General features: G+C 44.1%; 1 protein-coding gene across 8 annotated transcripts in view; it reads right to left on the bottom strand.

The window, feature by feature from the left end:
* The window catches only part of Ten-a (tenascin accessory), a 442890-nt gene that overhangs the window by 5874 nt on the left and 415824 nt on the right, over positions 1–21192 (bottom strand). For 6 of the 8 annotated variants that reach the window (XM_071703188.1, XM_071703190.1, XM_071703192.1 and 3 more), the window contains 14 exons: positions 19577–19841; positions 18201–18331; positions 17868–18014; positions 17318–17525; positions 13490–13516; positions 8655–8774; positions 6124–6308; positions 5503–5654; positions 4500–5158; positions 4176–4411; positions 2909–4011; positions 2503–2725; positions 347–2337; positions 27–210 (listed from right to left, as the gene is read on the bottom strand). In XM_071703188.1, the coding sequence (XP_071559289.1) occupies positions 27–210; positions 347–2337; positions 2503–2725; positions 2909–4011; positions 4176–4411; positions 4500–5158; positions 5503–5654; positions 6124–6308; positions 8655–8774; positions 13490–13516; positions 17318–17525; positions 17868–18014; positions 18201–18331; positions 19577–19841 (5631 nt within the window). The remainder of the gene's footprint in view (positions 1–26; positions 211–346; positions 2338–2502; positions 2726–2908; positions 4012–4175; positions 4412–4499; positions 5159–5502; positions 5655–6123; positions 6309–8654; positions 8775–13489; positions 13517–17317; positions 17526–17867; positions 18015–18200; positions 18332–19576; positions 19842–21192) is intronic. The other 2 variants (XM_071703191.1, XM_071703193.1) reach the window with 2 other exon arrangements.

The following is a 21192-nucleotide window of genomic DNA, read 5'->3' as shown; positions in this document are numbered from 1 at the left end:
TATTCGGTGATCATCGGCGAACTTACCGGTTGGTTGACTTGGTCTGTCTGTGTGTCTGACGTCGATCGGATCGTTTCCGTTAAATCTATAAAGGTGTAGGTGCGTCGGTTTGTCTACGCGATCCAAAACGTTCTCCCAGAGCGGTGACATCCACTGTCCTATCAACGGGTCGTAAACCTTACCGTTTGGCATGTGAACAAGAGAGGTGACCTGTAAATAGATTATATTGTTAAAACACAAAGTATAACAAAAAGAGTTTTAAATATCGTTACGTTCCTGGATACAAATTTTATTGTTTTCTATCATTTTTTATTTTATTATAGTACAACATGAAACTCTTATTTACCTGATCCAGAAGTCCTCCACAGAAATCAACCGGCAAGTAAAGATATGGATTTGAATCGTAAACGATATGGCCGTAGGGCGATCGCATAATTTCCCTGATGCCCTCGCCGTACTGATTGAAGATCATAATAGGTGTTCCGCATTGATCAGTAGCGATATAATATTTGTGCCGGTACACTTGTGCGTAAATAAGATGTCCTCTGTCGTCATAGACCAGCGACATCAGTTTACCATCGCGCGGGCTGTATATCTGGCTCACTTCGTGCGGCCGTTTCTGATTGTTGTAGAAGAACTGAGTGACATTGCCGTAATTATCTTTCCTTGTGGCCAGGCGGTCCAGGTGATCGTAATAGTATCGCACGTCGAAGCGGCCGCGTTTCGTGGCGCGCACGAGGAGACCCTTGGCATTGTAATTGAATCTCTCCTCTCTCGCGTTCTGCACCACCAGACCTCGGTTGTCGTACTTGTAAAGACCCTCGCCGAACTTGACTATTCGGTCCATGGCGTTGTACTCCATCGGGATCGTGTTACCTCGATACGTGAGCGACAGCATATTACCGTTAGCGTCGTACTTGAAGCCCCACGGTTCTTGCGCCTCCACGCCGGTCAACTGACCGTCGCAGTCCCACGTGTAATTTTTTACGTTGGTATACGTGTTGACAGCGACGTTGCGCGTGTACGTTCTCGTCTGATTGATGCGGCCGCGCGAATCGTGCGTGAACTCCATCCTAAACACTTCCATCCGATGGATCGTCACCGTGACTTGAGTCTCCAGGAATCGGTCGTCCGTGGTGCGCGAGAACAGCGCGGTACCATCGAACACGGTCGTTTCATTCGACTGCGGCTTAGTCACCTTGAATTGGCCGATTTGTTCCAACGTACCCGACCTCGGACTGTAAGCCATGGTGTGCGGCGGTAGCGTCTGACCGCCTATTCTACCCTGCACCGCGACCAGCCGGAAGTTCGAGTCGTATTCAAATGTGAATTTGGCGTTGCTCAGGCCGGTCTTGGCGCCGAAATCTATGCGCTCCTCCACCAGAAGTCCCGCGCTATATTGATAATCCCACTTGTACTCCACGTCTCTCTCGGAATGTATCACCTCGGAAGGTAGTCCACTCTCGGTGTATCTGATCTCGCTTTTACCATCACCGTGAACGACTTCCGCCAGTTGTCCCGAGGTGTGATATCTGTAGACGATACGAGCTCCGTCTCCCGGGAACACGGTCTGCAGTAGGTTCCCGTCGTGACTGTAGTGCTGCAGATAAGCTCTGGTGCTGCCGGGTGGAGTATACGTCACCCTGAGGAAACCGAGAGAAGCCTGACAGGAGAAGGAATGCTTGGTTTCCGACGGTAGAATGATATGTCGCAGTCCACCGTCGTCGTCGTATTGCAACGAGAACTGTCTGTTGCTGGCGAGCGTGATCTTCGACAGCATGTTGAAGTCGTTGTAGGTATACCGTTTCGTGCCGTCCTTGCTATTGGTAATTTCTGCCAATTGGCCGTGTCGATCGTAGCCGTACGACTCGTCGGAAGAGCCCCACTTCCAGCTCTCGATCCTATTGAATCGATCGTAGGTGATGCTGAGGTTGTGGCCTTGCTCGTACGGTTGCCAGACCAAGGGTAGGCCGGCCTGGTCGAAGATCACTGTCAATAGAGGAGTTCCCGCCTTGTCGTAGAACGTCTCGCGGCTAAACGCCTGCTCGAATTCGACGCTTATTACTCGCGTGTCGTTCACCCAGATCTCTCTATTCAGCGTTTGCTGAGGATGGCTAACTTCTCCGACCAAGTTGTACGTCGTCGTCATGGTGTTCGTTAATTCGCCCAACGACATCAATTGATAACTCCACATGGGCAGCATCTCCGCTTCCACCGGCAAAGCCGGTTTCAATAGCGGATGTTTCGTCGTCGCCGCGCTCAGTATTCTACCACCACCAGGTAGAAGCACCTCCAGGCTGCTGTTCGTAAATGCGATTGCTTTCATGAGTTTGGTGCCTGTGAATGAGAAATTACATATTAGAGCAATAATTTTCGTATTTAGTAATATTAGAGTAATGTTTTAACAATATTTGCAAAGAAATTGGGATATACTTGCATACTGGGAAAGATAGATTAAACAAAAATTAAATAATTAATTAATTAAATAGAGAAAATACATACCGTCAGTGACTGTCAACATCTTCGATTTCTCGTTTTTCATCTCAAACTCCACAGTTCGCTGTTTATCACCTTTCGATAAAGCTTGCAACGGAGCAGACACTTTAACCAATAGACCTTCATCGTCAGATAAGTCCGATGATAATTTCAATTTCTCGCCTGTCGGCAGTATTACGTCAGTTACACGTCCCAGACTGTCGTAATTGTATATGTATGTTTCATCTCCCTGAAATTTTAACAAAACATTGTGCTTTATCAATAAGAAGTAATTTATTCATTAAAAAAGTCTACAAAATTTTTTCATCATATATATGATTAAGCAAAAAAGAAAGAATAAATATTCATTCGATCAATGGACTAAGCTATTCTTTATTAATATAAAGATGAGCAATAAAAATTTCCAACTTACTCCCGATCGACTGGTGAGCAAACCGGTAGAGCCGTCGTAACCCAAAGCGATCTCCGCCCTGCCGCGTTCGGACAATTTCTCCAGGAATCCAACCGCGGAGATTTTCAACTCGGATTTATGATCCTGAGTGTTCTCGATGGAGCTAACGACGCTGCTATAATCCCGTAGGAATTGGATTTTATTGCCCGCGCTGTCCGTCACCGTGGACAACTTGCCGAAACTCGTGTTCTTGCTATACAGGAAAGAGTAGCGAGTCTTTCCGGACGTCAAATCCTTCGTGGAGATGTGTTGGCCGTAGCGATTAAATACGTAGATCTCATTCGAAGGCGGGAACGGAATGCGGAACTCCCCGTTCTCGTCGTGGTTCGGAAGATACGGCTGGAGAGCCAGGATATGAAGACTGCCCTGATCGGCCACGTGCAGGACACCGTCCGGCGAAACCGCCAGGGCGGATATCGCGGTGAACTTTGCGTTTGACGAGAGGAGTGTCTCAGTGCTGCTGGTATCGTCCGTGCAGGTGCACGTGTCTATGTCCTTGGTGCTGGGCGTAGTATTGTTGCACTCGCATTGGCGCAGTCTCTCCTGCTGCTGACCCGCGAAGTGTGACATCTTCCCGGAGGAATCGACGATCCTGATAGAGTTCACTCGGTGAGAATCGCGATCCGCTATGTACAGTTCGCCGGTTGGACTGAAACCGACGGCCAACACCGATCCGAGGACCTCGTCCGGCTTTTTCGGGATCGTCGTCAGCGACGAGTTCAGTTTAGGAAGTTCGTCGTTGCCGCTGTTGTTGCTGTTCGCGTTGCTGGTGCAGTGAAGAGGCGTGCCGGCGACCACGCGCACCTTCAGGTCGCTGGTGAGTTTCAATACTAGTCTATCGTCGATAAAGTGCAGGGATCCGTCCAATGGACTCAGAGTTAATCCGGTGGGCCATTGTAACTGAGCCTGATGTGCGGGAATGGCTCCGATGCAGGGTGCGGGTGACCAATGATTGTGATGACCATGATGTCCCACGAGCGTGTGTATGATACCTCGAGGATCGACAGCACGAATGTTCGTTCCATCGGCGATGTACATCGTTTTATCGGCCGCAATTGCGATTCCTGCAGATCACAACAAAAATCACGTTTTATTATTTTGCAAGTGATTCTACAATTTACAAATCTTTCGGTACATATGTTCGCTGTTTTGTAAAATTGTTTTTGAGATTACTTGAATTAATTTCAATCGAGACAATGACAGATATATGTTTCAATTTGTCCTTTACCTTTAGGATGAGCCAATTTTGCATGGATGGCCTGACCTTCGTCGCCGCAATGACCCTCGTCACCTGGGATACATCTCTCGCCGCTTCCAACAACGGGCTCGATATTAATGCTGGGATCTTGGACTTGTTCCAACGAGAGGGCTTTCAATATCTGATGTTTCTCCGGGTCGCTGATATACAAGTGCCCGTCAGCCGGCGAGATACATAGGTAATACTGATACGCCACTTGAGTAGCGCTGTAAAAGATGGGATACGCGTTCCAGATTAGATTTGAATCGTCGCCGAATTTACAAAAATTCTGCAGAAAACACAAAAATTAATTACCTCAAAATCAGGACGGTGTAAACCTTTCCTTCGGGCGTGATTCTGCGTACGAGATTGAAGTCACCGACGTATATGCTGCCGTCGGGTCCGCTGGCGAGTGCCACCGGCGTCAGGAGTCTGGCGTCCTTAGCGAGACCGTCGCAATTCTGACACACCAGGCTCCTCTGGAGGCCGGTGCCCATTACCACTTTCACAGTGCGCGGATACTGTTTGAAATGTAGAGTAGAGCCGTCGCCTTTCTGCAGGATCCCTTCGTGGAAGTTGTAATGGTGATGGATGTCGAGTCCCCAGCCGCCGATATCGGAGATATCGACGTCGAATCCCTGCAAAGTGGCCGTCTGCGTCTCCCATATCACCAACGGGCAGGTGGAATGCTGATAGCCGATCGAGATCCTCGCCTGCGCCACGCCGTACACCTTCTGCTTGTAAACGTTTCGCTTGTTCCAGGCGAACGTGTGCGTCAGATTCGGATCGGCCTCGTACGTTTTCGTGTGTAGCGAGCCCTCGATCTCCACGTGCACGTGTACGTGCGTCAGCGATTTCGGAATGAACGGCCCGGTCAGTTGCATCCTCACGGTAGAGAGATAGCCCGCAGCCTGACTGCTTTGATACATCAAGTGGAGATTGGAGCCCGGAATAGCGATGCTTTCCTGCACGATCTGCAAGCGATGTTTAACGTTGCGTACAATGCGGTCGCACACAGTGCTGTAATCTCGTAAATATTGTTACATTCGTGTATTATCCTTTGATCGCTGTCCTTTTTACGTAACACGTCGAGAGAGATTTGTTCTTTATCGTGCGAGATTTGTTATTTAAAGTCTCGCGCTCCGCTTTTCATTCAGACGCGTTCAGAATGTTCAGATTGGTATCAAGATAATTATGTCATGTAAAAATTTTAGTTAAAAATTTTATCGTCCTAATCATGATGGTGAAATCAAGACTTTATTTTGATTGACGCAACGAGAGTGTTATAATTAAATCGTTTGCGTGGGTAGAAACTTACTTGACTTTCAGCAAAGACCAAGCTCTTGCCAGGCAAGCCGCCAACTTTTTCCGGCATCCACGTGCTAACGATAATTGGCCGTAGCGTCTCGTGATCGTGCTCCAAGCACGGACCGTGCTCGCTAAAGAGTCCCATTGAAATCCCTGGGAAGCCTATTATATTGTATTCCGTAAATGATAAGAAACTCAAAAATGCATAACACTCAAGGACGGAACAAAGACGGCACACACGTTGACCTCTGGAAACAACACGGTGAAGATGCGCGCGGGATAACCGGGCGCGCGCGATCCGATCCGACGTGGTCACGAGGAGCAATAATAAATTACGTAGACCATCGTAACGGGACTTTTGCAAATAATAAAAAAACATGTCCATTCGTTTCCTTTTGTTATCTCTTCCTTTCCCTGCGCGCCAGGGATCGGTTTCAGGTGATCGAGCACGTACGCGCGTTTATCGAAACGTTTGTGACGTTAATGGGTAACGCGATCCGACACGTAACACGATGAGATATATGTGTACCAGGTCGACCGACCAAAAAAATAAAAAAAAATAAAAATAAAAAAAGAGAGAGAAAAAAGGGGGAAAAATCCGTAATACATATATCCGAGGCTCGATGCTTACCAACTGCCGGGCTCGGCGGCTGGTTAGATTTATACGATTCGCCTTCCTTGCTGAGGATCATCACAACGGGCGGCAGAACTACGATCTGATTCCAGGGTACGAAGACGGTCCTCGTGAGGGGTTTGAAGGGGCTGCGCTGGAATTGAAGCGTCACGGCGCCTCCGCCATTGACCAGGACGTCGAACCTGATCAAAGTACGTAAATGCATTTCGAACTCCATTGCCGCCGGTATTACGGTAAGGATCCGACGTAGGTCGATCAAGATAGTGCGCTCGCTTTATCCGAGAATGAATGTCCGACGAGGCCTTAGAATTGGAACGCGTGTCTTTTAAAAGTTCCTTCGTCCCGTTTGATTAATTTTCTAAGCGCGGCGTATCGTTAACTACAATAGAATAATTTTGAAACATTTTCCCCACACAGAAAAATTTACCTCGGTTGTATGAAATATAATAAAAATATTTCTATTTAAAATGGCATACCTTTTTATTTTTTTATCAAAAAAGCAAAATGAAGCTGCATGAAAGTTTCAATACAATATAAATAATTATATTAAAAGAACAGTAATAGCTTTTGAAGTATTAACGATGTGTAATTTTAAAACTCTTTCTTGAAGGGTTATTACGAACAAAGGTATTATGGTTAGTCTTATTTATTGACGTGAACAATGGACAAAGTAGATTTTTACGTGCTTTGTAATTTCTCCCTTTCAACCCGTTCGTTACTCAAGTTTGCACCTAGGTTCAAAAGTACGCCATGGAATTTTATGAAGTAATATTCCTAACATAAAATTACTGGCTTCTCTGAAAGTGGGAGCGCGGAAACAAAAACTGCGCAGAACATATTTTTAATAGGATTTATAGTAGCACTGTACTCATTGTATTATTAATGTAGTTATTTAACGTCCCCATTGAGAAAACTATTTATAAAGTAATTTCCACACACATATTCACACGTTTGTGGGGCAATTTTTCTGAGATGAAATGAAATATTCTGATCATCTCTTATACTAAAATAATAATTTTCATATTTTACTTCTCTGCAAGATTTCGCGCATTTCAAATTTTGACTACGTAAAAATTTGCAAAATGTGAATTCAGATTTTACATTAATACATGTTAAAATTATTACATGCCGAAAAATACACCTAAGTTGTAATACGCTATAATGATATTATAATTGAAAGTGCATCAATGAATAGAATAATACGTAACGCGCTTGTTATTTCGCATTTATGAGCATTAATTACGAGTAGGCGCGGTGTTCCGGTCGTTGGATTAATATGAATTAAATCGGAAGAGAATGGCTGAAACAAAGTTTCGTAACGAGTAGATTCGGTCGATATGCGAACACATTTCGACGACCCGCGATGCACCGAGCGGGGCCACGGATCGAGCCGTGGTACCGTAGGTTTGCACGGAGTAATTAGTAAGCTTTCGACATCATTAGCTCGGGCTTTGATGCGGTCTAGTATCCCAACTCCTCCGCTTTCCTGTTTCAGAATTATTCTCGCCAGGATTGCTGTATATACCCTCGCCTGATGTAGTCGTTCCCGACTACATCACCTCCCCCCCGGACTACCCCTCCCCCTTTTCATTACAATGCAGCCTTGATACTATCGCGCAGGACGTCCAGCTCCGGCCCTACATGTCGTGCTCATCGCATGTGCAAATGCTAATACAGGCGATGATGGCGACGGCCGCGTGTTGGTCGTCCGCTATATAACTGTAAACGGATGTAACAACGGGCGTAACTCTTTCCATGAATCCCTTTCTATCGCCGGTAATATATTATCCACGATAACATGACCTACTTATTTCACGCACGACACTCAAGAATAATTAGCAATCAGCAGATACGGATTTGAGATTACGCTCTTAAATGTTCTCAGAGCGCGATGGTATAATGCATATATAATAATCTGGATTACGCCCCGTGGTATCCGTCATTTACGTTATGGATGTCTGTCATTAATCGTGCAAATCCCTCTTTCAAAATAATATTATGCCACAGTAATAACTACATCGGCTTAAAATACGAACGGCATAATTGCCTCTACGTGTGTAATGGTGAATTATTAATATGAATTACTATCCATTACCATATCTATTAGGGACAAACCAGAATGCACGTTTAAAATCATTTATATCATTTACACGCATTCGTGAAATTATTCCAATTCGGGCACTTCATCTGACTTTTTAGACTGAGGAAAAACGAAGTCTTTTATTTGCTTAAAATATACGCACTATGATAATCGACCTTTATTATTTTCAAACGCATCAATGCCTTAAAAAATTATTATTAGACGTAATAATATTTAAAACTTCAACGTATAATATTTCGGATAAAGATTTGCGAAATAAATTTGTTTCTGATGTCTTTAAGTATTTCAAATCATGAATTAATTCTTGCTATTAATTTCATTATTTTAATTTAGAAAAACTAATAACTTTAACAATTGAATAGAAATCACTAATATATGAAGCTGAGCAATATATAGAATAAGATGTAAGTGGAGTATTGATCCTTACCATCCGTCTGCTCTGGTCAAGGTGAATCCAAAGCGCGAGTCCCTGTCCACGGACACTCTGATGCCTACTATTCCGAGTCCTTGTTCGGTAACAACTTGGCCTCGCATCACCGCAACTCGACTGTTACAAATTACAGATATATCGGGGTCCACCGAGGCGGGGGATCGTTTCGTCGACCCATTAATCCGCGAAATGCTGATTTAAAACGAAGCATTCTCACAATTTACATCTGTCTACGATCGGAATGCAATTTCGATCGGTCCGCGCGTGTCGAAGCGAGAGTAGGTACAATTTTGGAAAAATCATTTGGATTTTCACAGCGTTCGCGTCCGGAACATTCGTTCGTAACTTAAATACGAATGTATCGAAATTAAGTTTTCGGAATATCCAATCACAGTTACCATTTCAGGGCTTTCGATCTTCAAATAAATGCTTCAGCAATTTTAGATTTAATTATTTTCGTGTAATCATTGATACACTTTACATTTTCATAAGATTCCGAAGTTATATAGGTTCGAATTATGTCACGATTCAATTTTCCGCGATCCCACCGCGAACAACGGCGGCCACCGTTAATACCCACTTAGTGCCCGCCTAATTAACGGGTAATGCGATCGTACTACTCGGTCGGTCGGTGCACGACCGGTGTCTTTACGCGGGCGCGGACGCGAGCAATCGATTTTGCCTGTTAAATCAGCTTCCGCGGTCAACGGTTCAATGCGATCCAATATTCTCACTTCGCTGCCAATACAATCCGCAACTCCATTCGGCCGACATTCGACGGCCGCGTTGCCACGTACAAGGGAAGCTAATGCCTCTGGCTGAATCGAGGAGCGATACAAATTGATTTTACAAATAGAACAATGCCGCGTAGGCGAGGGGCGGGTGGCGGAACGGGGATGGGGGAGGAGGGCACACGGGGTCGTGGGGGGTTGGACGGCGGGGGCAGCGGAACACGCGCAGTGCGTCGACGATGCATTTGTGCTCGCGAAAATCAGCATTCGCGGTGGTGGCGATGGCAGCGAGGCGGGAACATTCTTCTCGGCACTGACTTTCAGGATTTTCAGAGACCAGAAAAAAGGGTGGAGAAAAAAAAGAAGAGAAAAAAAAGAAGACATAATACTTCGTCCCGAAGCCAGGATGGACGGGGGGGGGGGGACAGGGACGGAGGGAGGGAAAATTCGTAGGGAAATTATCTCGTGAGAGAGTAAAAGGCATGCAGTCATGTTATATAGATACGTAGTAGGCGTGAGATATGTAATATGTAATATAATAATAGACGTATCATATGAACTTTTCATGTGAACGGAACTGGAGAGGGGGATATGGCGAGAGAGAATGGATGGTACGAGAGACCAGGGAGGCTGGTCTCTCGGCGAGAGAAAGTTGGAATGTTTGAAGCTGAATATTTTAAGCGATTCGTGTAGTGCTGAATATAATGAGGTTTCGATGTATATAGGTACGTAGATAATATATATATAATGTATATAAAAGATAGTCGCATGTGTGTATGCAGCTTGTTACACCACCCGTTGGGTAACGAATGTAACGCGACACGTGCGACATGAGCTACGATCCCCCGCGCCGTGTAACAAGCTACATATACCCGTTTATATGCATTCGGTATGTAGATATATATATATATAGATATATATATTTATCAGTCTCTAAGGGATTGCGTATGGGGGCATATTCGTTCTTGGAGGATCACGCGTGTCCCCAACGCTGGCGCGCGATGTCGATGGTCGGATCGTCACCTAATATAGGACCATCGATCGTTTCCAATTGGGATAATCGAGTTTGCCGATTTCACGGATGCTCAGGGATCGAAACCGGGATTATTTCAACGAGGTCAGTTTCTGCCGTTAGGTAAAAGTGCGCCAGATATATAGCGACGGTTCTGTTAATTTCTTACAAACAGCTGAAGCAACGCCGATATTTTATCCAAGCTAGTAATAGCCTTCTGAATAATTACTTGTGTGACCAAAAAAAATGAAGAAAAATTCCTTGTATAATGCAATAATATTCGCGATGATCTTTATAGAAATATGATTTTATTTGAGATATTACACAGACTAGTAATATAAGGTAATAATAGTCAGACATATATACTTTAATAATGTTCAATTATTTTTGCAGGAAGGAAGTAGTTGAATTGTATTGTACATAAGGTACTTAATGTACTTAAATTTTCAAATGATTAAAAGTTATCATAGTTTTCTTTAATAGTTCATCTAGATCCTTATATTCGTCGCCAATTGTCATTTTTCTGCCACTGCGTGAATAGATGCAGATACGCATTTCCGCGCATACATGCGAAGAAGGAAAATGCAATAAAATCTCTGTCGGGCAATGCCGCCGGTTTCGATCACTGATCGTGCCTTCGTTTCGAGTGGCTTGGAGATCAAACTGTGCCGGGGAGGCGGGCGCTGATCCTCCAAGTGCGAGCATAGCAAGGTGGCAGGCACAGTCGTCACTACTGTACGTCCAAACCCATAGTGAATGATAAACAGAAAAAGAAAAACGGATGATGCTCGAATGCACCGAGATCTCTAAAGGCAGTCGTAGTCAACCTATATGCAAATAACGAAAGAAGAGAATGTATACACGCGCGACGCGCACCTAACGCCGTTAGGAATTATTAATCTAGCTTATTCTTATTCTTTTGCGTTATTCTTTTCTCTTTTCTTTTTTTTTCTTTCTTTCCGCCGAATTTTACGAGCGAATAAATTCATCGAATGAACTCATTCTCCTTCTCTGTCCTTGCGTGAGTCTTTCTCTCGGTTTATCAGGTCTTTTCTCTTTTCTCTCTCCTCTCGCCTCTCTTCCGTCGTTCTCGCGCGAACGAGGACGTCGAGGACCGATCTCGGAGAAATACCGAGACGCACGAGAGACCGCGAATATTTTCAGTTGAAATAATCTCAGCGGAATTAACAAACGTTCGTCGTTTTTCAGTAAGTACTCCGCGCCAGAAAGAAGCATCGTTAAGTTAAGTAAAGCGGGAATCTTGGAGGGTAGACGGACGAGGGGGGTAGAGCTCGGGATTGGCCAGGTTTGGGTGTGATTCTTCTTCGGTGGGTTTCGATTTCCTTGGATATATATCGGATAAAGACAGACACAGGGCGTTGGTGTCGGGTCATTGGCACATTTTAGACAGGTGATAATAGACGCAGACAAGGGACAAGGAGAGACGGTCCTTTGGGGTCCTTCATCATAAACCGTACGGTGCCGATTTAGCAATACTTGCCGATCCGTCGATAGAACAGAAAGCGAATATGTACACTTGTTGAGTTATTATCTCGTGTTCGTATCGTATGTATATTATATATATATATATATAATAATATATATGATAGAAAAAGGAACGGTATAATAAAAAAAGAACGCAACAGAGTCGTTCACGCAAGAGGCGCGCAATAAGGTCAGCGTTCGTGTAAAATGCTAGGACGTTCACTATAAGACAAGTTCGACAGGATGGTACATAAAGTGCAAGCCTGGCAAACACAAACAACACAAGACCAGGGGGTTTTCGTAAGTATACGACTCGTAACATACTATTATGTATATCAGTCATATGGCTAACGCATCTAAGGGACAAGAAGACAAGACATAACAGAAAGGGGAAGACAACAATCTGACGACATATCACAGATAACACAGAGACAATTCGTACGGTTGGCTTTAATGTATACGTGAAGAGCTCTTGCCCATGGACGGACGCTCGGATGATAGTACAAGCGTTATATGTATATTCATAAGCGAGATAAATGATATATAACTAACGAGATTCTCTGTATATCGTAATAAAAAGGAAACGGCATATAGATTCTTCAGGATTAGACAGTATAGTTATTTACAGAACCGCTCCCGTTTCCTTTTTTTCTGCATGATTAAACTTCGCCCTGGATCTATTTCCGACGTGGATTTTACACAAAACAAGAGAGAGTGTTCCACAAAAAAGGATTTTAAAAAAGTAGGTTACCGAATATTTGTTGTAAATTCGATATCAATACCGCGAGGATTGTTTCTCGTTCGTATGTTTTTTCGAAGTCCATGGCGTTTTTATTGCGAACAACATGTATTCGACTATTTTTATAAAAATATAGACGGAAACCCCGACGAGAGAGAGACACGCGGCGCTACCTCGAGCGGGATAAACCGCTGCAAAAACCGTCGACGACTCATCTCCTGTACGTATCAACGCGAGCGTGGCCATGGGGCGCGAAAGTGAATAAAGACAGATAGGTTAGACAGGTAGATAGAGGCTGTGAGAGAAAGAGAGATAGATAGATAGAGAAAGAGAAAGAAATAAAGAAAGAGAGAGAGAGAGAGAGAGAGAGAGAGAGAGAGAGAGAGAGAGAGAGAGAGAGAGAGAGAGAGAGAGAGAGAGAGAGAGAGAGAGAGAGAGAGAGAGAGAGAGAGAGAGAGAGAGAAAGAGAGCGGACGAAGTAGAACAGGGGGGTGGTGTCGGATGAAAGAGATGAGAGACAAATAAGCAAAGTGTGATCAAACATTGGCGAAACGCAAATATTCGTATAATGAGAAATGATAACAGGCTGTTATATGGACGGCGTAAAAACAAGGAATGGCAGAAAAGAGAGTGACAGAGAGAGAGAGAGAAACGAAACGTAGGAAAGTAAATGACAGTGTTAGGCAGGCTAAAAGGTTCGATATATAAATACATAAGTGTTACATATTAATGGGTCATACGAAAGACATGTAAGATGAATGTACGAGCGAAACGAGCAATAGATGATACTTTGTTCTTTCTTTTTTTTTTTCTTTAAATTCTTTTGGATAATGAACGATTAGCGAGAGCTTGAGCTGCAACTTACCGCGGTGTAAAGGAACTCCAGAACGTACTACGTGTGGGAAAAACCAACGAGAAGAAAGGGCGTTACCACGGTCACAGAACCCGCGTTTGCGGGCAAAAAACGGAGGCGCGTGCGCAGCATTGCGCGAGCAATCGTTTTCTCTCGAGCAATTGCCTTTCCGAACGGCAATTTTTCTACTTATTGCGAGCGCGATCGCGTGGCGTCTCCGAGCCACCGCGGCGCGTTTTAAAACTTTACAATCCGCCGCGATCTTCGGTCGCGAACCGAGCGGCGCGCGCCCGGCCTTCTTTCCGTCACCCGGCTCCGTTCCGGCTGGACCGGCACGGAGACCCCGCGAGTGCTCCTCGCAATGTTCCGCACGCCATTACAGAAACAATAGACGTAGACACACACTAATCAAGCGTACCCATCACACACGCGATCCTTCCAGTCACGCAACATGAACGCAGTCACTCTCGGACTCATTCAACATAGAGTGGTATACAGTGTGACAGACACAAGTTGGAAACTACGCAACGCATACACATATGTATATATAATGATGTATATATATATATAGGGCCCAGAGAAAATGAATGACCAAATGACCGGTCGTATGTTAATACACGGCGTCATTTCGACCGGGGATGGTGAACCCCCATGACGCCACCCTTAGCGCGAGTACCCCGAACGGAACGACCGAGGGAAACTCTTATCAGTTCGGTCGTAACCAGGGTCGAAAGGATCGTCCCGGACCGACAACGAGAAGGAGATTCCATCGGCGTCAATCTAGGGCCCGGGCTGAGGGACGATTCTCGAATATTGATTACCGCTGTCCGAGCAACCTCAATGCCAGTCTGAATACCTGATTCACGGCGGAGCGCTTGTATCCGCGAGCATCTTTCTCGTTTGGAGCGAGCGCGCTCTAAAAATCGTGTTAACGCAAATAGCATCTCGAAGGAGGTACGAGAATTCTGATAGGGGAAAAGGTAACGTCGAAATATTCGTGAAGCTCACAAACTTTAAAGACGAATGATGGACGTCTTGATAATTCTTCATTTAAATCAATGAGCGTTTAAATATCAATAAAAAAAACTGAAATATAGCGTTATTAATAATCCAGTAGAGATTCCAGTAGAGATTTAAGTTTAGTTATTTAAGTTTAGTTGAATTGAGAGATAATTAACACGGAGTACACCCCATTGTTTAAATTTTCAAACGAGTGCAAGTGTTGGCAGAAAGTATACTCGGAACGAGTAATCGATATTCCAGACGATATTACGACGAGACGAGTGGACAATGGACAAAAAACAATGCTCTAAATGCTCGACTTCTGGAAGAGTCTTTGGCGACAACATGGACCTTATTATACGCACCGGATATACAAAGTTTTCACGGAGTAAAAAGAAGGAGACGGTACGAGAAATTTCAAACTTGTGTCTACCATATCTAGAAATACTTTTACGAGTGGGCGAGTCACGGCGCTTGTGCACTTTGACATCGATAGCTCTCTGCACAGACTTTCTCATAGATAATTGCAAATTCTCGTTAAGGGAGTTTTGATCTCCGCCTGTCTGACTCAACCATTCGTACGCTTTATCTATCAACTCCTTCCTCGTATAATCGCTTAACGAATGGCCAGATTAGATTGGTGTCGGAAAGCAATTTTGAAAATTGTATCTCTGTCCTTCCTTATATATGTTAGTTATATTGCGCGCAGGCCGAGTATACTGTTTATACTTTACTGACGATAACGAACAGTGCCTAGAGTACATTAACGCGTGAGAAATGAATTAACTAATAATAAGGTAATACAAAAGCAAGTCTCTAGCATATTTTCTCGTTATGCAGACTTTCGTCATTCAGTCCGTAGGCAGAACGGAGCCTTTTTTTTCGGTCTTCGGCTGTAGGGTGATTGGTAATCTGGTGGTGGTAAAGGGCTACACACAGAGGATAAACACTAGACAAAATACACGATACCTCCGAAGTGCCGTCGCGGCTTCTTCCAGCTGAGCGGCATACATATCGATAATCACTTCTTCAATGCCGAACAAAGGAAGATGGAAAAAAAATTTGATCTTGTGAAAATATTCTTATATGTCTTAATATAAACTTTTTGAAAATTACATTTAGCTTATCTTCTTTAAATCTCTTCTATCATATTTTGCTTAGAATAGCATTTTAATTGATTTCACGTGAAATTTGATTCTATATATTCGTGAATTATTAAATTTGATATATTGCAATATCTTATGCAAAGTTTGAGTTTTAATGACGAATTTTTCTTAAACTAGCAATAAATAATATTCTCTTCTCTCCTTAATGACTGTATAAAAATAAAGATAAATCTCATTGATTTAATATGCATTTTTTTTATTTATTATAGCCTTTGTTAATAACTTTAATTAAAAATATGCATCTAAAAGTTTTATATCGCGAATGCGGAGATTAATTAACGGAAAACCTTTGATTGGCAATGGTTCCGAAGTAATCATCGATATAATTGGCATTCGGAGGGGGGAAAGGGGTGAAACACTAGGAAAGGATGGTTAGGGGGTTGCAGGGTGTCACCCACCGGGGGCTCTCCTGATATTTCAGCTGTTACGGATGTGGATTCATGACGATTCGATCAAATTTTTGTAGCGTTCAATGGCCGCTCACGATGGGGGAAACATCAATTTAATAAATAATTAATCGCAGTATTCTTCATTTAAATAATATTTACGACATATAACGTCCGTTCGCGAACCAATAGTTTCGACATGTGACATGTTTGATCAACGACATAATTTATATCGTGCTGCAAAATTAAATAAAATAACGATATCGATAAGATTACAACGATTTCTGAATTTATAAACTGTTTTAGCCCACCATTTTTGCGACTAAGTTTTGTTTATTAACAATTTATAACGCAGAGCAGAAATATACAGATTCTTCCGTAATATCAAATTTTGTGTACCGATAATATTTTGTACGGCTTGTAGTGCATCCGCATTAAACGTATATTTCGCAAATAAAATATATGTTACGCCTCCACAATAAATTAAAAACAAGTTATACGTATTCAAAAGCTGAAAATATATTTTAATTAACTTTGTCCCCGTCCACGTGAAATTATTGGTGCGCATCCATCGTGCACGCATATGCAATATGCGTATGCATATACACATATATACATATACACGTGAAAGAGAAGGATATATTAAATAAATATGAGAAAGTATGTACCCCATCGTAAACCGTTACCACAGATTGAAACGCGTAAGTTACATAATAATATTCATAACTCGATAACCGCGTGCAGCGTGACGCGATATATTGTATTTTCGCACATTAAATTTGTCAGTCCTGTAAACTGCAATTTTGACATTAAATAACGCTTTTTGTAGGACGTTCACTGCATACGTCGAAGACAAATTCACGGCGTGCCGTACCGAAAGAAACGAAAGTGCTCAACCAAACACGATATGATACGCGTGTTTCTGGCTAACGATAAAAACCGAGAAAAGTAATGCGCGGCGGCATGAAAGTCGTAAAAAGGCCAAACTATGACACACGCAGCTATGCTATTTTATCTTCATTAAATGTCATATGTGTAACGTTTACGATCGACCGAGTCGTTGCCCGCGTTTACGTTCTTCTAAAGCATTAATGCAAAAATAAAATGAGAGAGAAATATCCGCGTGTGGTGTGTCGCGCGGAAAATCTGCCAGAAATTTTGTTGTGATTAAATGGCGAGTTCTCGGTCGTTCGAACACGTCACTCTCGCTTATCTTATGAAAGTAAGAGACTAAGCGAATTCTAATTCGAATTTTAATCCGTCCGGGTGGAAATGATCGATCTTACCTTTCCGTGTACTCGTCCATGTGGGCGTAGCTCTGTACGCTGTTCTCCTCGACGAGGAACTTCACCCGCTGATAGAAGGACGCTGTGACGCTGGGCGGTTGTTTTCGAAGGAGAACGTCCACGGGATTATTACTAGCAAGGCACATGATATGTTCTGAACAAGTTTCGTGCGAGCAGCACTCGCTGTCAGAGCAGTCCATCATGCCATCTGAGAAAGACAATCTATTAGATATCCACTTCAACACGTTTCGCGCTCAATGAGATTCTATTTTTTTCGACGAGCCTTTTCTCTTTGCATCTTTATATTTTTATAAGCTTGAAGATTAGATAAGAATAATCGAAATTGTGATTTGGCATTTTGTATGCACGCTGTGTTACATTTTAACGCTACGTTGAACGCAATTAATATTTTACTGCCGTATAACAATACTATCTCAGTAAATTCCCCCTTTTGTCCGACTTCGCAAGAATAATATCCATTAGATACAGATGAGCAACAGTATTTCATTAATCAACGTTGATTTAATGCCGGGTTACTTCGAGGACTCACCTTCGTCATTGTCAACGTAATCATTACATTCCAATTCGAGTCGTATGCTGCAATCTCTACCGGCCCACCCGGTCGAACATTCGCAACTGTATTCGCCGTCCTGCAGGGTGCACAATCCGTGGCGGCTGCATCCATTCTCGCATCCGGCTATTAAAGAGAGAAAAACCAATAATTTTTCAATAATTGCAGTCGACTAATCGATTATTGAAAAATGATATTACGCCGCGCCGTCTCGTATATATCGGGAAACTTATTATCGACGGCAAAAATATATGCTCGAGCAAGGTAAAGCACCGAATTTATTACGTGAATATAATCTCCTGTTTTACGTACGTAATGTGCAGTGTCTTCCGTTCCACCCTTGGCTGCATACGCAGGTCCCATTCTTGCACTGGCCATGCTCGGCGCAACGCGAGTCGCACGGTTTTTGATCGCATTTCGTGCCGGTCCAGTCATCGTGGCATCTGTAAACATGTATATGCCTTCGCATATATCTTACAGAGCGCGTATAAACGAACTCACAACGACTTTTCACTTAACAATCGGAATTATGAAATAAAAACAGCGAGTATAAAAGAAATAATACGATTTTGTTACGTTAATCGCATCGTACTTCGTGGTACCCGATACGCAAGTGCTTCTAACAGGATTCGTTATGTTAAACGGCGGTATCGCCGAACGTAAAATAATTTCTCGCCGTTTATACCGGCTGCAATAAAAAATGCGAGTTTGAACCGAGTTCCGAAGTTGTTCTGCCGTAGTGAGGAACTTTTTGCACTTAGAGCCTCTTTTACGCCAACTCTCGGGGATGGAACGGGGGAAAGCAGCGGGGGAAAGGGGGAGGGGGTGGTAGACGAGAGGCGTCAGCTTTAGAATATGAGAAAGGAGATCCTCTCCCGCGTCCTTGATTCTGACAAAGGAAAGTGGGAAGGGACGAGGACGGTCCTTCGAGTTGTGATAAGTTGGCGCCTCGTAAGACAGAGCCTTTTTCTCGCAATTTTTCACCTTTTTAGCCTCAACTTTTGTGCCCGCGATCCCGGCGAGCAATTTACTCATTTTTAGGCCATTCTTCGCCCACATCTATCCCACAATATTTCAATGTCCCGACAAAACGTTACTCTCTTTCTCTTTCCCTCTCGCGCGCGAGCGCGCGCGCGCGCGCGGATTACTATTAAATGCCCCCGCGACGTGCCTTCCTCGCGCGCATTCGCCCGTTGAAAACTTTACGACGTTTCTCACTCTTCGACACGCGGCATTACCCGGTAATCTATTCCAGTCGTAAAAGTTGCAAAAAGCTCGCACGTCACACTCTATGAAGCACAGAGAGCGCCCGCGTAAATGGCCGTCACGTCCGCACAATTCCGCAAATCTCCCGCATTAAACAATGATCTCGCGCGAGGTGCGGGCGTCATATGGGGATAGAGAGAAACGAAATCGAGGTCGCATGGAATTTCTTTAATCCTCGCGAGAAAAACGACCTAGGCATTGAGACACGCGTCACTTTCCTCGTTCAATCCCGGCGAGAGAGAGAGAAAGAGAGAGAGAGAGATCGAGCGGCCGTTGGCTGGTGCACCGTTGGTTGCGCCAGCGGGTAACCCAATTCCGGAATCCCGGTCGCAATTCACGTACGCGGAGGGCCCGTAAAGGACAACGATATAGAAAGGACGATGTGTACGTGCAAGTGCGCGCATCGTGTGTGTTATACTGACTTGCAGCGGCCCTGTTCGCAGGATCCGTGAAGTCCGCAGTCCAGACCGCAGCTCGGCTGCGAGCAATCGACCCCGGTCCAATGCTCCTCGCAGACGCAGGCCGCGGATTCGAGGTCGTACGTGCCGTGATCGGAGCAGCCGGGCAGGCACTGGTACACCTGCTGATCGACCTGATTGCACCGCTCGCCCTGCCAGCCGGCCTTGCAGTAACACTTGCCGGAGACACAGGCGCCGTGGCCGCTGCAGTTCGGGTCGGAGCAGTCGGCTGAAAGTTTGCGAGAGAGAAACGGATCGAGCGCGATAGCTTTAGATTAGAAACTATCGCGTTTTTACGGTTCGGCGCGACCTGGACGCCTTCTCTCGCTAAAGGCTAAACTTCCCCCCGGTTCACGCGGGGTGTGAGGCGCATCCCCGTCAGTTATCAGAGCCCCCCGTCTTCCCTCGCCCGTCACGCCCGGGCGCCGCTGATTGCATCCATGGCGTGGACGAATGGACCAACTTTTTAAATTATGGCATCGGAACAATTGCATTATTCCCGCGGATCCCACCTGCCCCGGGGAAATTATGAAACTTAATTCCAGTGCGTCCTCGGCGCAGCAGCGGCGGTGGCGGCGGTGGCGGTGGCGGCGGCGGCGGCGCCGTCGCGGGCCGCGTCGTCGTTCGCGTTCGCTGTGCCGCGTTAGTTATATGTATATACACGGGACGCGAGAGATGAGAGGAATTCCTGGCGGATTCTTCTTGCATTATGTATGCGCGACGTTGATCGAACGGGATCATAGATTTGTTCGTTTTCATTAGGACCTGGCAGGTGCGTTCGCGCGCCGCCGCGCCGTGAAACGCGCGGAAACACGGAAAGCGGTAAATTGGGCGTTGAAGTATGATACCATTAAGCGTATTTAATGGTACATACAGAATGTTTCTTCGAAACGAACTCTCTTCGGTAAAAATGCTGAGACATCAATTTCTAAGCCGTGAACGACGAGAGAAACGGCAGTTTTTAACGAATTAAAGATCACTCGGAATAAATGGCGAAAATAAATCTTTCAGAAATTGAATAAAGCACATCATGAAATAAATCATAAAACAAATAAATGTATGTATCATATCGTATAAAAAAATATAAGATATAAACAATAATAATGAGAAAAACATGACCGTTATGATATACAATCAATTAGAGAGAAAAACGCCATTATAATTATGATCCGGACTAGATTTTGGTAGTCTAAAGGGCCCGGCAGAATGAAAAATATAAGGAACAAGGAACAGATATTAGCGATTAGAAATAAGAAATCGGGAATAAAGCTGATGTAGTATTAATATACGGCTTCCGATAGGTTAAAAATCTGTTGCCTGTGTTATTCCCTGTTTCTGTTGCCTGTATTTTTCATCGTACATTCAACTTTATTCTTGATCCTTTAGTCCTAATCGTTAATATCTGTTCCTTATATTTTTCATTGTGCGGAGGCCCTAATAATAATTGTATGAACTTTATTTCAGGTTCGAACTCTGGCTGAGATAATATTTTTCGCAATAAATTCTTTACAGTGATTTAATAAGGATGGTTATTAGCATCCAAATTTAAATTGATTTTATTATTTATAGATTTAAATATG

The sequence above is a fragment of the Temnothorax nylanderi genome, unplaced genomic scaffold (genome assembly GCF_030848795.1).
Source record: "Temnothorax nylanderi isolate EJ_2023f unplaced genomic scaffold, tnyl_v1.0 TNYL_tig0034_pilon, whole genome shotgun sequence".
Lineage (NCBI taxonomy): Eukaryota > Metazoa > Arthropoda > Insecta > Hymenoptera > Formicidae > Temnothorax > Temnothorax nylanderi.
Note: the sequence above shows the minus strand (reverse complement) of the source record. Positions and strands in the feature narration are given on the sequence as shown.